Genomic DNA, 23,143 nt, shown 5'->3' with positions numbered 1-23,143 from the left:
CTCCCACAGCTAATTTGTTAGACATGATTTATAAATCCCAGCCCTCCTTAAAAGGGCTCCAACTTCAATTCCATAAGATTGTGTTACTTTCTTTTTTGCCATTAGTTGGTTGTTTTTGGATATTTGTTAATAGTTTCATTTAATCTATAAACATGAGTTAACTGGAATCTCCTATTGGTACAAGTGTGCCTTCTATTGAAACATATGGGATTTTTTACCATTTTATGTATAAAAACTTATGCATTCAAACTGTGATTTCTGAGAGTATTTTGAAATTAATCTAATTTTAGAAATAAAATCCATAGTACAGAGTCACAGAATTCTGCTGGGATTGATTATGGAAGCACAGTACGCTAATAGTTGATAATAATGATTTTTTTTTTTTTATCTTGACAACAAACAGATTTAAACAGAAAACAAAAGATCAGTTTAATGTTGAAACAAAAAACAACAGACCATGTTTCTTCTTAAACACATAGTATCATTTCTTTGTCTACAAAAATTATGCTTAAAATCATTTATAAATTTGCTGTTTTAATATACAAAACCATTTACAAAAAAAACAATACATAACTGTGACCAAATGTCTTTTTTTTTTACATAAACAAGTTGAGAGAGAGATATATATTTCATTACTAGTACACTTATTGTGTTATTAAAATGTTGATGTTCAACATGCACAACAATGTGTAATTGTTATTAACCTGCATTACTATATTGATGCAGTATCATAAGAACAAATATTCATTCTTGTTTATTTCTATAGATCTATTAGTAATTTATTCTTTTTCACATTCAGGAACTGTAAAGTTTCAAATTCCTACAAAGTTTTTGCTGAAATTTAGTGCATTCATTAATAACTTTATACAAAATGCACATTTTTCTTTAACATGAATTTTCACAACTTATGTTTACATCAGAAATAAAAGAAAACATTTTTATACTTGATATTTAGGAAAAAAAATCAGACTTAAACTTTGGTTCGTTTTATATTTGAATCTTCTTGTTTCAGTATAAAGCTACACGTGTTAATTTGAACTCTGTTCATCACAAGGAATTAAAGTTGATTTTAACATTAGAGTTCATAAACATACAGCTGACCCACTAAGAGGACTTATTTAAAAGGCAAATTATAATATTAATCATGGTATATAAATCAAGCTTTCACATATACTGTTAGCATGACATCTATTACACCATGTAAATATAAATTTTGTTCCTGAATAGTACGTGTTATTTCTTAATTGCTTATGTTGTAAAAAGGTACAGAAAATGGCCATTATTCCCATCAAAAACTTTGCTTTTGTATCTTGTATAATGAAGTTTAGAAATTAACCTATTTTCTATGTAAAAACAGGCAAACATTTATATAAAGGTCTAAATAAAACAACACATGAATCAAGATTTACATATATTTATACAAAAGTTATACAAAAATGTTGAGAAGTGAGTAGTTTTTCAAGAATTGAAACTGTAATGTATCAGCCCCCAAATATAGTCTCACATAATGTTTTCGTTATACGCTCCCAGATCACAAAAGCAAAATTTGAAGAGAAATAAGTGTTTTTTCCATTTACTTTAGGCATAAGCAATTGGAAAACAACACTTTCTGCCCAGGAACAAATAAAAATTTTGTTGCATACTATTATTGGTAACATTAAGTTTTTACCTAGTAGTGATTATTTTTCAAACCACATTAAAAGCACAGTTAAAAACATCACGATAATCTAAAACCTTTTTGAAAGTTTAAGTACTTAAGATGTAACCTTCATTAAATGTTCTCAGTTCTTTAGTGCAAACTTGACAAAGTATGAATTAAAACCATATAAAAGTGACTATTTTAACCATAACAGTATATTGTAAACAAACACTTATATTATAAAAATAACTAACATATATTGAGTAACATCTTTTAGCCATAATTTAGAATATTAAATAGTTGTTCAACTTTTAGAAAAGAAATCATGTTGACATTGACAATAATAAAGCATCAACCTACAGCAGTTTATAAAGACGGGTAGAAATTTCAGCACCCCAATTTTTTTTTTTTTTTTTTAATGAATACGGGCTCAGTTAATAATGCTGCATAGGTTTCCGTTTTCTATCTACCAAATATGTCTGGACCATAAAGTATATTGAAAAATGGCAATAAGCAATTTTGTTTATTCACAATAAATATTTAAGAGCTTGTGATAAAATCAAAGTTTAGAAAATCATAACATACTTTGTGTTTTTCTTTTCATTATTCCTATAATTACAGACTTGTTTCTGTAAAAGAATTACAAATGAGGTCTACATACTTCATTATATTCATTTATTTTGTTGTTACAACATTTAATGTGAAAATGATTAAAACAAATTGGGTGAAATCATTTTACATAACTAATATTAAGCAAGAATTCAAACAATTTGGGGCATAAACAGTTGAAAAAGTGTTTAGGTAGCCAAAAAAATCCATAAGGACTCACCTCTAACTGTAGTTATGAGGAAGTATGAGATTCATACAATAACTTTACTCTGTGTTAAAACAACTTGTTATGGCAAACTTTGCCCTACTCTTAATTTATAAGAATATTACTAAAAGCTTGCTATCAGATTAGGTTTCTGTTTTGTCTTACAGGTGTATTTTATTTAGTTTTTGAAAGGTTTTAAGTGTAGAAATCATATCCTTATTTTCGAAAACATTTTACCAAGTCATGTGCATAAACGACTTATCTTATTTAGTAAATGAGAACCAAGTTAAAATATAAACAAAACATAAGAAACATTTGCAAAATACACAAGTCTAAAAAGTAATAACTGCTCATAAAAATGTAAGACTATTTTAGTTAGTACTTTGAGACTATATTGAGTACAGTTTTTAAATCATGCCTTCAAGCAAAAGCACAAAATAATTTTGTAAATAAATAATATGCACTCTGTATATATTATGCATTTTATTTACCCTTATACCTTACAAATAATACAGATCATTTGGCCATTCACCAACTAAAAAGATTAAATTATTTCCAAGGAAAATAATGCAAAACATTTGTTCAAACCTAATTATTGACAAGAGGATAAGGTGTTTTTGTGTTATTATTAGCTAATGGATAAGGTGAATATGATGGCATGTTTTCAGTTGTATAATTATACATGTTATCACAAGCTGCTGCAGATGTCAAATTATGACTGCAAGAAGGATTAGATGGATGATTACTAATTACAGAATTTGATGTATGACATAAATCTGACTTGTTCTCACGATAACCACTTGTCATATGCTGTTTATCTTTACCTTTATTTACTTGCTCAACATAATCCTTAAGAATTGCTTTTCCCGTGTCTTTGGCAGTCCTTTTGGCTATTGCTTTTATCCCTAAAGAGTTGAAATTGTATGTTGCATATGCTAAATTCCCTACAGACTGCACAGCATCACTGGCTACTTCACTAGCTTCTTTTCCGTACCTAACAGTCATAAAATGGTCAAATTAAGTGCAAGATGAATACTGTTTATAATTAACTCAAGTTCACTATAAATAAATCATTTATCTTCTATCGTCATTTTGTAAATATTTTGTACAATCTAATAATATTTGGATGTAGTTAATCATGAACTTGTATTTCTTAAAAGGAATAAACCGAGTTATTCACAAGGCTAAAATCTATTTACAATAACCAGATAGAGTTGAAGCTGGGGTACAAAAATTCTAGGCATACTGATCATTTATGTTTTGGCATGTGGTGGGTGGTACAAGTAGCTTACAACTTTGGTTCTGTGTGAAGCCAAGAGTAAAATACAATTAAACTTTTTAAAGTCCATGAAATAATTAAAGCTAATAGGTTAAACTCTTCCTATCACCATTTAAAAGTTATGTTATTACTGATTTTTAATACGTTTTCACAAAATCTGGCAAACTTTCAGTGAAACAAATTTTTCACATACAAAAAAAAATCATTTTTAAGGAAATACTCTAACAAACTTAAAGAAAAAATTACATAAATACAGAGTGAGTATTTGTTTTGACTAGTCTAATCCCTGTGCATACTTTACTTCATTTTAAAAAAATCTATTTCATTAGCACAATCTCTAAAACCCCCTAAATACCTTTCAAACATTTAGTTTCAGCAAGACATTTTATCCATTACTTTCTCTACCCTAACTCCACACAACTGACCACAAAAAGCCTCTAATTTACCCTTATATTCTTTAGAATGACTTCAAATTGTAATATGGAACTACATTAGTTTATTCAAAGTAGTTTTAAACTTCTAACAGTATGCATCTATTAAATAATTAATTTTTATTGTATGATTTCTAACTGAACCATACCTAACTACTATTTGGGCCATTATAAAGTTCTAAATCACTTAGGGAATGTGAAGCTTATATTATGCTATCAAATAAAATTACCAATGAGCTGCTAGCACGTCTCATGAAACATTATTATTATCATCACTTACTTTACCTAATTTAATCTCCACAAACTTCAAGGAGATCCCTATTTTTACACTTCAGTTAATTTTATAATAGAAAATAAACAATATACTCATGAAAAATAAGATACTTATCCACGTCTTACTTTAAGTATTCAAGTAAATAATGCCATAAAGAATACAGTATAAAATACTAAAAGCAGACAATTTTCCCTAACTATTACAATTTTACTGGGTTTCTAACTACGCAAGAGTTACTACCAACTCATTCAAGCTATTCTCCATGTTTGCAGTAGAAACAAAGCTTGTAAGAAAGGAGAAACTGACATTTCTCTGTTCAGAAAACAATGTAACATGTTATCTCATTGACAAAAACCTTAGCTTTTTATTTACTATTATATACAGATGAGAACTATTATCAAATCCTGAAAAGAGGATGGGACAGGTGGGTGTGGAAAAAGGAGTATGATTTTCTATTCCACAGTTCTGTAACTAAACAAAATTGAAGGCTATAAAAATTATGATTTATTACATTAAATATTGTACTTGTAAGAGAGGTAATGAATAAACAGAGAAAATTCTTGGAGAAAATATCGCATTTCTCACACTAGGGAAAATTTTGAATTTTTCTTTTTAAATATTGCCTTATAAATTAAGAACTTAAAACTTACATACCATTAAAATATGGATTGTTAGCTATAAGCCTATACTATGTTACTTGGTATAACAAACAAAAATTTGTTTAAAATTTGAATGTAAGCCACTAAAACCTTGTTAAATGTACACAGTAAAGGGTAACTAGGGTGAGAGGGTAAAAAATGCAAGTCAAACTAGAAATGAAAATAATTACTGAAACTGATTGAATAGTATAGTTTATAAAACTGCTTGAACAAATATGAAGAAAAAACAAATTTATAAAGAAAAATAAAACAATTACACACACACACACACACACAAAAAGAATTATCAAAACTTGCATATAAAAGAAAATACTTTAGGTGATAAAACTATTTTTGTAATAATAGCATGAAAAGGATTACATTCTAACTAAAATTTGGGTTTCACGATTTCTTTCTTTTTTTCTTTTTTTTTTGATACTTACCTATGTTGAACAACTTGCACAGTTTCATCTGCAAGACAAGATGCCAGTGTTTTAGCTGCCTTTTCTAAACTCATATATACAGTTGAAAAACCTGAAAGTATAGAAGAATGTTTACACATTTTATTAAATATATACTAGATATTGCCATAAACATAAGTAACACATAGTACTTTGCAGTGCAACTATTTAATGGTTTATAATTATTGGGTTGTAAGTGTTGTGAAATTAGCTGCACATCTGACTCAAACACCCAGATGTTAATTCAACACAGAGCTGTATTTTTTTTTCCCAAGATACTGTAAAATCAAAGTTAAATGAAATCATTTGAAACTTGAGTTGAAGTTTTGAGAAATTACATATTTCTTGTATGTAATATTTATATGAAATTGCAGCTTTAAAAAGAAAAAAAATCTTTATGGTACACTTCAACTACTGATTTGTATATCTTAAAATTATTGTGAAGCTGTCTATTAAAGTTTTAATTTTATAAAACTGTAAAAGTTCATCTCTATTCTGATTCAAAAACATTGCAGACTTTTTCACTGCATTTACAGAACTTTATGATCACTGGTGTACAATAAACAACTACTTTTACCCCTCTAGAGACAAAGAGCAGTCTTGTTGGCAATATGATAACATTGCAAAATGATTTAACTAAACCTGTCTAATCTTGTTCCATAAGACATTTCCCATCACACTTCAACATCAAAATTCAAATGGAGTACAAAACGATACAGCAAGCTTTTCACAACTTTAAGAAATCAGGAATGCAACTGTGGGAGAAGATGTTAACAACTTTTCTTCTAGAAACATATTAACAAGTGAAATTATCTCTTTATCCTGATCAAGATTACATTATAACATTACTTACCTATGCCTTCTCATGGCAAATATTGGTAATCACATCACACCATGAAAACCAAGTCTGAGAAACAGCAATTGGTTTAATTTGAAATTACAAATGGCACGTAGCTCACAAATGTGAAAGCAAAATGTCAGCCCTTAAGGTGCATTGAGCATCAAAACAGATAATTTCAAGAAACATCATGTGGAATAACAAATCTTACTATAAATATGATATGACTATGATAACTGAAGAGAAGTAGGTTTAGTAACAGTTTGTTGAACTAACTAATAATGTATAAGGGCTCTATGCCTCTTAATATGATAATGCACTAAAAAGTATTCACACCACATTCAGTGCTTTAAGACACAACATGGTGTATCTGTCTTGATCAGCTCAGCTCAAAGTTCCTATCACATATTATGAAACCACTCTAGGATATTTTTGGATTGTTACTTTGAAAGAGAAGTGGTAGTCTGTATCATCAGATATAAACCAATGGTTGGCGACACGTTTTAGTGAAGTACTATATAATAAAAGAAATTGAATTTACTTTCTGTATTAAAGTTCAGTGAAATATTCTAAAGGTACATTATTTCAGTTACATAGTACTTTCCTTGTGTATCCATTCTTTGTGTGTGTGTGTGGGGGGGGCTTATTAAGCAAAGAACAAAAATTCTTACAATTGTTGTCTAACAATTACCACAGTTCCAAGTATTTTAGGAAACCTTAATTGAAGCAGTTTGAAGAATAAGAAACAAAGTTAATGGAGTAACATAGTCACTATTGCTTATAATTTCAAATTTATAGCCTACCAACAACACATTCTCTGATCAAACATTTATTTACCCAAATAGCAAATTTAATAACAAGAAGTGATACTAATTAATATTTTATCATCTTCATGGTATACATATTTTATTTATTGAGAGAAATGGAAAATACAGGAGGAAGAATACCTGTTTTAAGAATATAAGACATCCTTGAAATTTCATGTGCTTTTAAAACATTCATCTCATCATAGTCTTACTAATCTATCAGTGCTAAACTTCCTTGACATTCCCATAGTATTCTCACATAAACCTAACCAGTTTTATATTTATTAGCAGAAAAACCCATGCCATTTGTAGCATTTATTTCACTAGATTCATGAGAATGACAACATCACATTTCTGCATCATTTGTAATGAGGTTCTGAATACTGGCATGCACATATTTAGAAATTCACCCCCTGTTGGTGAAATTATGTTTTTGTAACTTTTTTAAAAATATATTAAAACACATGTGATCAAGTGTCCTGAAAACCCATGAACTTGCACAAGTTTCATAGTAATCAGGTTTGGGAAGTACACACTAATGCAGCAAGAGCAAAGAGGAAGTTTGAAGTGTCCACAAAAAAGAAAATTAATAATGTAAGGAGTTTGAGGAACAATAAAGAAGTTTTATGTTGATTAAACACTGTTGTAATGGACAGAGAGACATAAGCACATTTATGGTACATACTAAAAAAGCATAATTATCAAAATATTGATGTAATAAAAATTGAAGTTACCTCCAAAAAGGTTATAAACAACAAAAACCTAAATCAAATTATACACATGATCAAAATAATAAAGCATTCTATTAGCATACAAACAACTAAATAAAAGAAAAAGGGAAATATTTGTACACATAGGTTATGAAAGATAAAAATGTCTATAACTAACCACCCACAGATTCTTCACCTCACAAGTTCAGAATTTAATCAAAAATGAAACATTTAACTAAATTCATTGGTGACCGAATCAGAAGCATCAACAGCACGTGTTCCACAAAACATTTTAAGTAAAACAGATTCTACTATTAGATTATTTCAGTTCTCACCTGCTACACCTCCTGCTGCTACTGTAAGTACATCATCCATAGAGTTTTTGGAATCGAGAACATCCACATGTAGTGTCTTAGACAGAACTTTGCTGCCTTGGTTTTTAATATGAGGAACAGCCCATTCTCCCAGTGCCATTGTAAGTTTCCCCAACTTGGATACTTAATACACAAACAAAACAAAACTATTATAATATGAAGTTAAATATCTTATCAATCAATAGTTCTGAGGGTTTTCTTCCATGATAAAATCACTATTATTAAACTGTTATAGTTAGTTTTTCAAAATTATTAACTGTAATTTCACCCATCTTAAAATCAGAATGTTCTTTGTAATGACAAAAAGGCATGGATAATAAGCAAATAGTAGAAGTACTTTTATACTTGAATCAACAAAAGGTGAATGACTGCCTTCAATACCAAATTTTACAGAACTATTTTTGCCTTTCATATCTCAAAAAATACAAAAGTCTATTTAAATAGGTACATGAAACTGCATAAAGTAGTGGAAAAATACTACTAAGAACTGAAAGATGCTTAAGAAAAAAAAATTAAAGTATCCTCTTGGTCTGTTAATACATTCTCAATAATATTAGTTTCCTGCTGATAAAGCAGTAAGTCTATGGATTTACAATGCTAAAATCAGAAGTTCGATTACCCCTCCATGGACTCTGAAGATAGCCCAATGTGGCTTTGCTATAAGAAAACAATATTAAACACTGACTCCCATGACTAGAAAGTTATATAAAAACAAAATTTAGTTATACAGTATATGCTGAAAGACTTAATGTATGATTTAAGCTAAATAGCCCTAATAAAAACACATACTTAAACATTACCTAATAAGTAAAAGATACAAACAGATGAAATTTTTATATCAATACATTATCATATTTCAACTAATTAACCCTTTCAGCACTGAATAAAAAATTTTAATGTTTAGCATTGCACTGAATATATATTTTTGATACTTCAACTAATTATGGTATCAGTACTAAAAGCATGATATCTTTGCAATAACTCAACAAAAGTCCCTGAAATGTTCAGTGATTGTATCCAATACTATACATGTTACTCTTATGTATTGAATTTAACAGGAATAAAGGAAGACACCCTGATACATAACGAAGAAGTGCCATGTAAAGCACAATAATTTATTATAAATTGTATACAATTTGTGCAGCAGCCCATCGATAGTCTTTGTGGTTATGATATATCTCATGACATGGTAAAAAGCACATGGGGAAATTACACCATTTGCAGAAATAATTAGTCTGCTTTCTATTACATTCAGCTGTGTATCTATCGCTACAAACAGTACAATCAAGTTTGTGTTTTTTGTCCTCATATTGTCCAATACTATATGTCTTTCCACCAAGCACTGACCTTTATCAGTACTTGGTCTTTTTTTTTTTTTGGCTTTGTTGACATAGCCCTCCAGCAAATTGTGAATAATCTGCTCTGAATAATCTTGGAGATACCAGGTTTTCACAGTTGCTCTTGCAATCTACACAATATATTATATATCCATTAACAAGAACTAGCCTTGGTCAGTCAGTTTATGCAATAAGTTATATGACCTTAATTACACCATGTGCTTATCTAAAGCAGGGGCAGATACCATGCCACGAATGTCTTCATTGTCACTCTCGTCCGTTACAAGTAAGCTTTCATTATCATCTGGCTCAAACTCTTTGTCACTCTCTTTATCGTTAAAAATAATATCGATTACTTCTTTAGTGGTACAAGTTTTTCCTTTCAGCATTGTAACAACATCGCAAGTATCAACAGAACATGCAAGGAAGGCATCTTCTAAAACAATGAACAGTATGATCTACACGGGCTGGAAAACAAAGAAATCACTTGACCTCCAGTTTAAATACCTGCTGGGAATCCCAAGTAAACAATGAATACACGTGGTTCTAGCCTCAAGAGGGTCTACAGGCCCGTGTGATTACGATAATTAGCCACGAGGGCATGTTGTTTACATCTTGTCGACGAAGATCGCCTGCCATGCTAAGCCTTCATAGTCGACTGTGGTTGCCAACTGTGCCGAAAGTGTTAATAATTTGGATCATTAGTACAAATTAAATTGTTATACAAATAACATGGGTGACATTTTGTACTACAGGTAGAATCACCAAAAACTGATTGTGAAATTCAATTACTGAAATAACACTGTACAAAGCACTAACAAAGGATTAATTTTTATGTTTTTTCTTAATAAAAAATTAAGTATAGATAAAGATTTGATCATATAGTGATCAAAGTATCAACTAATATCAGCTGTATATTAGAAATGTTAGATAATTATTATTGCAAATATAAACAGCCCCACTTGGGTAGTGTTTAAAAATATACTGTACCAAGCTAAAAATTCCAGGTAATCCATTCTGTTTTGATAACCTATTTTGCACAAAAAACATCATTTTGTATCGAAGCACACAATGGGATGAAAAACACCCTTCACTGGATAAAAAGCAGTTGAAGTTTCAATTTCATTCCAGTTATATCTTTTCTTTAACTTCTTACTGAATATGATTTCTTTAGTTCCTCTGCTTTATTTTACCATTTGCTACCTTTAATCAAGTGGTAACTAGTCTGCTTTATTTGGTAACATAAAACACATTCCCTTTAGGACTAAAATGCTAAAGGTAACTATACAATTTGTTTTATCAATAAAATTAAAAATATTTACTTTCACATAATTTCTAACTTGGTTCATTTCTCAAAAAAAGTAAGTTTGTTTGCTTCCTAATTTTGCTCAAAGCTACACAAGGGCTATCTGCACTAGCCATCCCTAAATTAGCAATGTAAGACTAGAGGGAAAGCAGCTAGTCATTATCACCCACTGCCAATTCTTGGGCTACACTTTTACCAATGAATTGACCATAAGATTATAACATATCCACAGCTGAAAAGGCAAGCATCTATGGTGTGATGGAGATTCAAACCTTGAACCTCAAATTAGGAATCAAGCACCTTAATCAATCACTTGACCATGCCATCAAAGAAGCAGGTGTTTCAAAATTCTCCATCAGATTTAAACTGGATAATCACAGAACTAAGTATAGTAGTTATTCATAAATGCCCAAGTATTCTTGGAAGAAAAGATGAAGTAATGCAAATTAAAATGTAAGACAACATTCACAAATAGAAGTTAATCATCCATTTTAAATTTAAAATAAGTGATTCTGAGTTTGTATCAAACAAGAATTTAACAGATAAAAAAGGATTATATTTCTTTCATGTGGAAGAATACATTTATGTTCTGATTAGTTTCACTAAATCTCACATTACTCAAATTATAAAACTCACTTCTTGCAATAAATATTACTATTATTTTGCCTTACAAGTAAAAATAAATTCCAGACAACACAGATCAAATATGATAGCTAAAAGTATAATAGTGATATAACTACAAAACAATTACCCAGATATCCACTGACTCTTACAGCAGTTCCTGAAGCCTTCACAACAACCTTCAGTCCACGTTGAACACGAGGGTCAACAGTAGAAGACTGCTGAGATTGAGGGACCTTTTCTCTTAGCAGGGCTGCTCCTTTCCTAACCCACTCTCCTGTGTATTCCATTCCTTTAGCAAGACCCAATGAAACAATTTCTGCTCCTTAAAATAGTACCAAAAATATTTGATCTTTGAGTCCACAAACATGTAAAATGACAATTTTTAAATTAGAGCAAGCAATATTACAGAAAAAATATACAATGCCAATACTTAAAATAACATTGCAAAAATATGGAATATCAAGAAAATTTCAGACAGTATTATAGTTCTAATGTTTTGTTTTTTAACATCATCTTAGTTTTCACAAAATACAAATCATCCCATACTAACCACATTAAGTAACACAGCTGTTGTTACTTTTCCCATACAGGAACACTTTTACATGTATAATGAGCTACAGCATACAAGTCATGAATACTAGAATGTGGACATTTGAAATCAATGGAGATCTTATCAAAACATAAACTTAAAGAATTATTGTGACACCTTAAACCCAGGAAGTCCAAGTGAATAATATTTTTACTATAATCAACAATAATGTATGCATCTGTAATTGAAATTCTACAAATAAGTTTAAGTAAATGTTATATACATCTCAAAATGTTTGTCCAAATGGCATTTGAGAGTTAAAAATATATATTAGTTTTCAGAAGTTATATTAAGTGTTATTCAAAGTTGTGTCCAAAATTAGAGCTTCAAGTAAATGTACCCTGTGATAAAGGTAATTCACACACTGAAGAAAGGAATTAATTCATTATGTGGACTAGACATGCCATTAATTTTAAGTAATACTCAAAATACAAACCACACAATGAAAGAATAGATTGCTAAATCTGTGTCAAAAGTGGGATTATTTTGTTATAAATAAAATAGAGCTTTAATTAACTGTCAATCATGAAGAAAAATAAAAACTTTACTAGAATATTACTTGCCTTTGTGTTTGCTTTCTTGTTAAGCACCAAACTACAGAACTACATGTATTGTATCAACCACAGAAAGCAAAACGTGGGTTTTAGCATCACGAGTCTTCAGACTTACTATTGAATCATTGGATGATAGAGGTAATGAAAAAGTAAAAAGATCAAGGAGAAAGAGAGAAAATTGGAAGAAGAAACAATAAAAGAAAAATTAGAAGACAGAAAATTAAAAAATGGTTCAAGAAATAAATTGTGGAAAATTGAAATAAAAAACAGAGTTCAGAACAAAAATAAATGTGATTACAAAAAAGATTGATAATCTTTTTGTAATCTTAAAATAACAATATTAAAAAAAACAACAGAATCTCCAACAAAAAAGGAGAAAGGGTGTTACGACAAAATGAAGCATAGAAAGACATCTATTATGTGCAGCAAGACTATACCAGCAAGATAAATGGAGTAGAAAACAACACAAGTAACAGAAAGAAACGTATATAAATTAAACCAGCCACATCTTTTTTCCATTTAACTAAGAATTCCAGACTAAAAAAACCATTTACTGTAAAATATGGAAATAGAAACAGAAATGGGCTAATAATTTGAAGTTAAAGTGAAAATATTCTATCTGTCCAAAATAAGAATTTCATATGTGAAGCCTTGCAGTGCATGTCAGTCAAGACTAGTTCTCAGCAATAGTTCAACCTGATTTGATAACGAAAGGTGGGAAATTGCCTCCAACGATAATGAAGGAAAATAGATTGATGCAAGCAAAAAGTTTCATCTAGAGGAAAGCTACTCTTACTATAGGAAACTTATCAACACCTCATGACATGTGGATAACTGATAAACAAGAAAAAATGGGAATGGACTTCATGCAGAGGTGGATGCAGTATTGGGTTATCTTCATAGTCTATGACCTGGAAATCTCTCTGTAATACACAATTATTGCTACACTAAAGGATGAATTTCTTAGTAACAATAAGAGCAGTCTTATTGCACTAAGAATTAATATACTCATACTGGGACTGTTTGTAATAAATCTGCATATAGACTGGGTTATAGTTCAATCAAACATTCCAGCATGACCTGATGGATTAATAGTTAGAAAGACTTTAGTGGATCAGAAGAGTAAAAATGTTATCATTAGGGCCATGAACACAATAAAGCATAAAAAATGACTCTAGATGGTACTTAGCAAGATGTAAAACTGTAGAGTTAATACTTCCATGTTAACCCTATTGTGATGGATCACTTGTCAATGGACAAGTCATCTTGTTTGTTGACTTGTATTCAAAATTTTACTAAACTACTATTTTATGAAGTTATGTCAATAAAGCAGTACCTAATTGTAACTTACAATTCACATTTTAGTATTATATAGTAGGAAATAAAATATTAGAAGAACACATCTAAATGTTGATTTTGAGTAACGTGGTATGCTGAATGCAGCACTGGTCCAAAACAGATATGTGATGTCAAAATAGTAAGTCTATACTTCCATATGAATCAGGATTTCAAATTACCAATATTGACAAGCTAGAATATAAAATAAGAACCTCAATTTTTGTTTGAGGAGATATGGCTTATGTACTGAATCAAACACAGAAGCCTTGCTCATTTTCTTTCACTTTTGGGAACGATCCCTTACATAAACTTACCTTAATATATGTCATGTGAATCAAATGCTCAGATTATTCTTCTAAATTAAGTTTGACTATTTTATCAAATACCAGTACACCAAAGCACAGCCAAGACAAGTCATTTTGTTTAGACCAAAAGGTCAATTTTATGTATTAGATATGGTAATGCGAGTGCACATACATAAAATGTACAAGGTTATGAAATCCAAGCTATTTAGACTACATATTTGTGTTTTTATATCATAATCTGTAGTCCTACAAGAAAAAGCATAAATTTAGCAGTAGTTTTTGTTTTGTTTTTTAAATGGCAGTTACAAGATCAGTCAAGTTGACAGACCCCATATAGTTAATATATAGAAGATAACAGACAAAATAAAGTTTTACTCAAAACAAAACATCTGAAATTGTATTTTGGATGTTTTCATAGATTACAAATAATATTTGACATTTATGAAATAGTGAATAATATTTAATCTTAAGATGAAAAATACTTCACATGCAGACTAGTACGAAGTGTGTGTGTGTGTGTGTGTGTGTGTGTGTGTGTGTGTGTGTGTGTGTGTGTGTGTGTGTGTGTGTATAAACAAAAGCTGATATTTTTCAACTTGTTAACACATCTTGCTTTATCACGTAATAGTTTCAAATTATTGAACGTAATGAAAAGTATAATAAAGATTGTTTTTAACCAACAGATGGAGATCTTTCAAGCTTACAGTATTCTTTGTAGGAACAATAACCTTGTATCATTCTGAAAGTTTCATCTAGAAGGAGTTAAACGTTACCATTCAATATATATTTTTAAATATTCTATCTTGGACAATGGTGATAGCCTCAAAGTCTGTCACTTACAATGATAAACATATGAAACAATTTTAAGTAAAATCTAAAATTTTTCAAAAATTACATCCTTCAGTTCTAAGTGAAAAAAATTGGGGGAAAAAATCTTAATTTAAGAAAGGAAGGCAATATTTCTCTTCTACACTATAAAAAGGACTCATCACTTACAGGTATTAATAATTCAGTATGAATGTTATGAGAATTACACTTGTGATTAGATATAAATACAGAAAAGTAAAATTAACATGAACTTTACTAGAAGAGATATTTTTTTTAAATGTTTTATCCAAAGTCAGTGTATACACAACTAAATTGAAACTTTTCTAGCAATGATAAATTTATTTTAGTTTAAATTCAATTTAAATTTACAGGACTATGGATATTCCATGTAAGAACACAAATAACTGTCATGCAGTTCAAATATTTTATATATAAAGTACAATTATTATTATTATTTTTTTTATACAAATGTGATGTATGAAAAATATTTCTATTAATATTCAAAGTTTGAAACAAACATTCAGATTTCATAACCAACAACAACAACAAATAAATATACTACCTCTACAATAAGAAATGTTAATGTTAAAATATTATGTAGAGTACTCTGCAGTGTTAAATTTGTTGTTGGATAAATCTTAGTATTTTACACATCTTCTGACTTGCTGCTCTTGTTCAAAAAGGTACCTTTATAGAGTTTAAATATCTTAAAAAGGGCTCAGTAATCTACAAACTTTAAAAACTATACTGTACCCACTGCAAGAAATTGCTAATTTGCATAATATTGAAGTTGAATGTAAACCACTTTTAACTATTCAAACCAGAAATCAGCAACTCTACTGAATATAAATTTATTGTGCAAAATTAATCAAAAAATTAAAACATCTTTGCTCTATCCATTTTATTTCTGAATATTATTGTAACATCCAGACTTTTTACACATTTTTATAGTTTGTATTGATTACAATTACAAGATGCAAAATATACTACACATCATTAAGAGAATAAAATCATACACATCCAGCTTTTACCTGCAACAATTCCACGAGAGATCTTGTGACTAAGCCTTTCTTCCTCTGATATAGTTGTAAGCAATTCAGATTTTGGTTCTGCTTCAAAAGCTGTTAGCTCTGACAAAATCTGTTCAAATTTCAGTCTCTCTTTTGGATCCAATTCTCCAGGAAGAATTACTCCTACAGCAGCCTCTAGAAGAAAATTATCAGAAAATTTGGCTTGAAACAATGTTGTTTCAAACAGATAAAACACATTTATATTATGAGCTTTCAGTTATGTTAAGAAAATACATTTACGTGAGAAACATTTTTACATACTCCAATGTACGAAAAGTAAAAGTAGCAAAAAAGTGTACTTTATTACTTTTTCAATATCATTTTTTTTACTTTCTTTCAAATTGTCCTCAGTGCAACAACCATTAATGACACAGGTAGGTCAAGTACATAAAATAATTATAAGCTGAACAAAACAAGTTTCTTGGACATGCATAATAATATGAAGGAACAAATGAGGTATTGAAACATCATGATGCAAGAATATAACCAAATATATTTCAACTCCTATATCATAAAACCAGAATTAGAAGACTTTAATAACTTTTGGTAGATGAATAATTGTCAATCACTATTTCCAAGCACATTAATAAGGAAATTCATTAATACACAATAAAAGATTTGAAACTGTCAGCATATTACATACAAACATTACTAAAAAATTAAAATTCTAGTTATTTCAAACAAAATCTAAACACTTGCTCATGTACGTCTGGAACAAATATATAAAAATTAGAATAACAAGCTGGCACAAAAATGTTTTGTGATCATGTAAAATAAATATGTTTAATGAGAAAAAGCATTAATACACACAAAAAAAAGTATGTAATGAATCAAAACCTAGAAGATGCAACAAGAATAATATCCTACATTAATTTCATTTCTCATATTAACTAACCTTGAGAGTTCCAAATTTAAAAGTTTTTGTTGTTTGTTTTAATTTATCAGTTACCTACATTTATAACATTTATCAATCTTCTGTGATTCATCTATAGTCAAACAACTAGGTCTACAAAAAATAATTGCTTTTCCTTAAACCAACAATAATAAATAAACATGATAATATTAAAGAATAATAGAGGTAATTACAAAAAATAACTTATGATTATCACAATAGTACTGATAGAATTGTTACATTATACATAACGTTTAATTTTCTGCTTTATGTTTAGATGATATTCACACTATGAAAGTGTTAATACCAGTATATTTTAAAGAATTCAAAACAGGAGTAATAGTCTATTTAATACTGTTGCAAGTTGATAAATTAGGTTGTTTCATTCCAGGTTTTATGTGTAGTAAAGATATATATACAAGAAGTATGTTTAATGTTCTGAAAAAATATTTTATAATCTACATTACCCAAAAGAACTTCTGTCAGCATGACTGTTCTTGGGTTATTAAGTATCTGATGAACACTCAATCAATACAGAAATTTCATATAAACAACTATACATACTTTGTTCTTGTGATGCAACATCAGGAAACATGAAAGCTCCAAAGCCACTATAAAGAACTGGCGATTTTCCAGGTAACAATGGGTAAGTCCAATTCCCAATCTGTAGCCAGGCTGGAGGTCGACTAGATTCCTGACTCACAGCAGAAGCAGTAAATTTGTATATGTATAAAAAAGTAGGGCTTGAAGGTACACTAACATAGCCTTCTGGTGACACACAAAACAGTTGTACTCCTCCAGGTATAGAAAATAGCTCTTCAGCTCTCTCAGCTTCAATTTGTATATCATCAACAACTTCTCCCAACTTACCATCAAGCATACTTTCACATAATGAAACAGAGGCTTCAGAAATGTCATGATTTTTACTTGTGACAGTTGAAGGTGAGGGGTCTGGAACCAATGAGCAAGCCTCTTCATATGATGGAAGATTATCTTCACCCCCTAGATTGAGAGAACTTGGTTGTGGTAGTTTTGTTAAAACTCTAACCCTTGATTCTACTTCTAATATGGTGCGCCTCATCTTCTGCTGCATCTTCCGTGCATCATCCCACTGACAACCAACACAATACGATTGGTCACACCGGACATTAATTGCCTTCTCAAGTCTTTTTAAACCTTTAATATACATTTCCTTGGCCATTTGAGGGTGTCCTTCTTCTTCATACGTAATTCCCTGCGAAACATAAATATACGCTTCATCATGATTTGTTTTAATTGTCTTCAGATTTTCTTCGATATTTGCATCTTCTGAAAGAGGCTCCTCTCTCATACATGTTTTTTCTGGCTGGTTGGACTTAGTTGCTGCCATTCCACTAACAAAAGAAACTGAAATGTCAATTAAAGCCAAAATATATATAACAAATATACATCTTAAACATTCTACAAACTATTTGATAACATACACAAATTTCTATTTAGCAATACTATTATAATAACAGTAACGAGTACATCTAAAAATAACCCAATACCATTATATTTAACATTGTTTTACTTTAAACAGATGTATTTAAGAGTTTTAATGATTAAACAAATAACAGTTGAGACTTTGGGAATAAAAAAAAAAAAGAGTTTTTTCTATCTTGACACGAAAATCATGCCATTCTTGGACAGTAATGAAACAGACTCAATATTTTCACAAACAAATTCTTAGTAAAAAAAACACCTCGTTAAAAAGGATCCTTTTTTTTAATGTACAAAAACTTGTAATCTTTACAAAAGTCCACCAAATTTTGTGAAGGTACACATACTGTTTTAAAAGTCATTGTGTGAATACTTAAGTATATTATACTGAACCCATAATTAAAGGGTTAATAGTTCTCCCTTATATTTAAATGCTATATTACTTATAACTAATAGAAACCCAAGGTTTTCATGTATCAAATAATGTATTATGTAGTTTTCTGAACAAAAAGTCCACTTTCTCCTTTAGTACAAGCTCTATTCCCATGGTAAACATAAAATAGTCTGGATGAATTTGTAACAGCTCTTGTCCCATAGTTGGAAAGCAAGAATAATTGTAATAGGAGAAATTATTTGTTTTTGGTTATCATTTATTCTCTGTTATTTGGTGCATTACCTAATTAAATAAAAATTTAGTGCACTAATACCTTTAATATAAAAAAGTAGAGTTAAGTGTTAGCAACAGCTGACAGAAGGAAAAGTTTAAATAAGTACCTCTTGTTTTTCATGTGTTTTTTATTATTATTATTATTATGAAAAGTTACTAAAATGTAAAAAATGTAGTTATAATTACATCAGGTAAAATATATTATAATAATAAAAGTTTCAAGTAACCCACATGCAAGCAGCTTTGAGTAGCTCATCGGTCAAGTAATTCAATAGTGTAACAAGCCCCACACTTAAAGTCACTTATAATGGTACAAGTAGTAGAGAGATAGGGTTCCAAGGGCAATAAAATTATCAAATTTCAAAACAAGTGGATGTACAATGTTAAGAGTTTAAATATGGAAAGAAGAAAAATGAGCAATTTAAATTTAAATTGTTTTGTTTTTCTAGTTATGAGGTCAGTCAAATTAACCAAATTTATACAAAGTTAAGATAAGAAAATAAAAAATACAAAATTTTACTGAAAAACATTTGAGAGTTTCAAGTTATGCATATAAAATTTAAAGATTTTTAAAGATGAAGTATTTTTAGTTTTAAAAACACAAAAAATCACCTTAAGCTAAGACTAGTAAAAAATGAAGACTTTATATATTCCTAGACAAATCTTTTTTTAGTTTGCCAAAAACATTTCACTAAAGAAATCGTAGTTTTTGTACATATAAGAATTATAATGTTTACTAAAATTTGGTAAAATTTTATGAAAATGTACATGCTAACATTCTTAGGTAATCTTCTGGTTAATAAACCTGTGAATGCCAATACTTTCCATAGTGAGAAAAACAATCTGAAGTCTGAAAAATAGATGTTATCTATAGAGCATTATTATCATTAAAGCAGATAAGGCACCTTAAAATTTTTTTAGCTCCTCACTAAGGAAAAATCTATATATTTAAATTAGAAAACTTTAATTATCGACTACAACCATCATTAAGCTTTCTTTCAAACTTAACCAATACATCTGAAAGCAACTTATTTTGCACGCTGACCACTACGTTTGAAAAATAAAATTTTCTAGCATAAAAAACTACAACAAAAAGACCAAAAGTTTCATTTTTTTCTGAAATCTAAAATAACTAAAAGGTAACTTTGTAAGGATTTGGACAGTTTTAAGTGATTTCTTTGTGCTATAAAATAAAACAATAAAATACTGAATGTAGTCTTGCTCACAAAGAACTCTACAACAACAAGAGAATTTTACCTTCTTCCCTACTTATGTAATCCTACTAGTAATGTAAATTGTGCAGTTATCTGCAGTATTAATAGAATTATTTCATATAATTACCAATCTATTAATAATATTATCAACGCATGCACTCTTCTAAACGATTGTCACTGTCATTTTGCAAAGAATCTTTCCAACATAAATTATGTTGAACATCCTGTATCAGTGTATGAACATCTCGAATAAAGTTACAGATATTTTACTAATTTTGCAACAAAATTTCGTTTTTTCTACCAAGCAGGCCAAAGTCTCAATACCTAATGAACACGCGTATTTCATGTTGGATTCTTTAACACAACTAATTATTTCAATATATTTTATGGCATGGTGTTGTATAATAATTTGTACCCAATGTCTCTAGGTCACATTTTCATCAAACTAGGATTACTAAGAAAATATCTATTTAATGTACAATTTAAACTGAGCATCACATTTCTAGTTTCTTATCGGATAACTGAAGGCAAGCTTAATTTAAAAAACAAAAAAATCACTTCAGATTAAGGAAGACCCGTCAGACAAGCTAGGCGACGATCATTGTTAACTTATACAACTATGTAAATTTAATATTTTAAGTTGCGACATATCGATAGATAAATAATTTATAGGTTACACACTTAATTCGTACTAGTATTTAGAGTTAGAATCTAGTTTTGTTTTACTTTATTACTTTTAGGAAGTTGGGTATAGCCAAAATTATCTTGAAACTTTTATTTTAAAACTATTTTCCATATAATTTATAAATCTATAAGTTTTAAACATTTAATTTCTCAATAACGGAAACACTTACCTTCAAACTTCTGGAGTTAATAACATTCAGAAACGCTCATGCTTACTTAAAACTTAAATAACACTATATCTTACACATATAATTTATGACGTCTGCTGCCCCTAGTGTGGCACAACACAACTGCGAGTCATATTTTCGATTATAAATATTACGTAAAGCTACATGCTATCTAATCAGAGTTCAAAAGCAATCATTCAGCTAACTCAAACACGATCATTAAATTGTGTTTGCGTTGCAATCACACACCCGGTAAAAACATTAGTAATTTCCCTCGGGATAGTGAATAATCGTCGTAACAGCTTGAATGCTAAACGCTACGTCAAAAACCTAAATACGATGCAAAATGATTATTTCACATAAAAAAAAAAAACAGATCTAATCTAAGTGGCCAATTTTTTCCAAGCACAGTGCTGAAGATTGTTAACCTGATGATGACCTAAAAATGTCGAAACATTGTTGTTCCGAACTTTATTTTAATTAAAGTTTTGATACCCATACCGATCGTCCTGAGAACACGGCGCTGAATGATTCAATAATTTTTGGTCCCTGTACATTATGGATAATTTACCATTCCTTCCTTAAGCTGCACATAGGATATGATACGTACAACTTGTAAATATCAGAATAACTTCCCACATTATTCTTATTACTAGCAATAAAAAAATTTAAATCTTTAGCAGCAGAAGATACAGTGAAATATTTTGTGTTATTACTCTAATAATTTAATGACAAATATAATAAATTAAAATATCCATTTACTCTGCCCCATTGAACTAACAAAGAGACTAAGAAAACTGTGTGGTTACTATCAGGGACATAGATTTTTTACATCCGATGGAGGGGGGATGATTTTTGCAACCACTTATGTGGACTGTTCAATTTTCAACTTGGTAATCTCTGATTACGTGAACCTGAAAGCTCTAAACATGCAGTCACAGAGTAATCTTGTTGCCACGATACTTGCATGTATATTTAGACCTACTAACTGATACTTACCAACTATCGCTTAGATCGAAAAGCTTAAAAGCACGCCTATATTAAAGATGTACATTTCGGCTACAGAAAAAGCCTACATCTAGGACTAACAACACGAGAATCACAAGAACAAACACACAATTTGTAGCCCTGGGATGCAATAAAACAATTCAACAGACCAAACTGTAGGGGGGATGACTTTATGCACCATACCCCTCACCTAAAATGACGGGGGGGGGATGTATACCCTCCATCTCCCCCCAGGATCTACGCCCCTGGTTAGTATTAGCATAAATGAGTAAATGCTTTTTATATTTATTATTAATTTATACCAGTTGTGATTGTTAAATACACGTGTTTTTGAAATATCATTAAGGTATTTTTCCCGGTGATCGGGCCCGGCATGGCCAGGTGGATAAGGCACTCGACTCGTAATCCGAAGGTTGCGGGTTCGAATCCCCGTCACACCAAACATGCTCACCCTTTCAGCCGTGGGGGCGTTATAATGTTACGGCCAATCTCACTATTCGTTGGTAAAAGAGTAGCCCAAGAGTTGGCGGTGGGTGGTGATGACTGGCTGCCTTCCCTCTAGTCTTGAACTGCTAAATTAGAGACGGCTAGCGCAGATAGCCCTCGTGTAGCTTTGCGCGAAATTCTAAACAAAACAAACCAAACCCACTCTGAGCTAAGGGCTACTAAGTGCACCAAGTGAACATTTGTTCTGCCTAATCGAACTTAATAACTTCGACTCATGTTACTAATATAATATATGCATAGCAGAGGTTTATTAAGTCGTTTCAAGGTTTCGCTCTACTCTCGCTCCTGAGAAAAATGTACATTTAAGTTCACAATTTGAGAAAAATAA

General features: G+C 30.1%; 1 protein-coding gene across 2 annotated transcripts; it reads right to left on the bottom strand.

Moving 5' to 3' along the window:
• Positions 1 to 404: 404 nt before the first annotated feature.
• Positions 405 to 21,443, bottom strand: spartin. 2 transcript variants are annotated; one of them, XM_076456183.1, is made up of 7 exons: positions 21,304 to 21,443; positions 17,672 to 18,480; positions 16,177 to 16,350; positions 11,659 to 11,853; positions 8,226 to 8,387; positions 5,519 to 5,609; positions 405 to 3,447 (listed from the first exon to the last, which is right to left on the bottom strand). In XM_076456183.1, the coding sequence occupies exons 2-7, from the start codon at positions 18,474 to 18,476 to the stop codon at positions 3,042 to 3,044; spliced, it is 1,833 nt and encodes a 610-aa protein (XP_076312298.1). In that variant the 5' UTR covers positions 18,477 to 18,480; positions 21,304 to 21,443; the 3' UTR covers positions 405 to 3,041. The 2 variants fall into 2 exon arrangements, with proteins under 2 accessions (XP_076312298.1, XP_076312299.1); XM_076456184.1 differs by having other exon boundaries at positions 17,672 to 18,493; positions 21,304 to 21,428.
• Positions 21,444 to 23,143: the final 1,700 nt, after the last annotated feature.

The sequence above is a fragment of the Tachypleus tridentatus genome, chromosome 9, assembly GCF_004210375.1.
Source record: "Tachypleus tridentatus isolate NWPU-2018 chromosome 9, ASM421037v1, whole genome shotgun sequence".
Classification (NCBI taxonomy): domain Eukaryota; kingdom Metazoa; phylum Arthropoda; class Merostomata; order Xiphosura; family Limulidae; genus Tachypleus; species Tachypleus tridentatus.
This window is presented reverse-complemented; position numbering and strand designations above follow the sequence as displayed.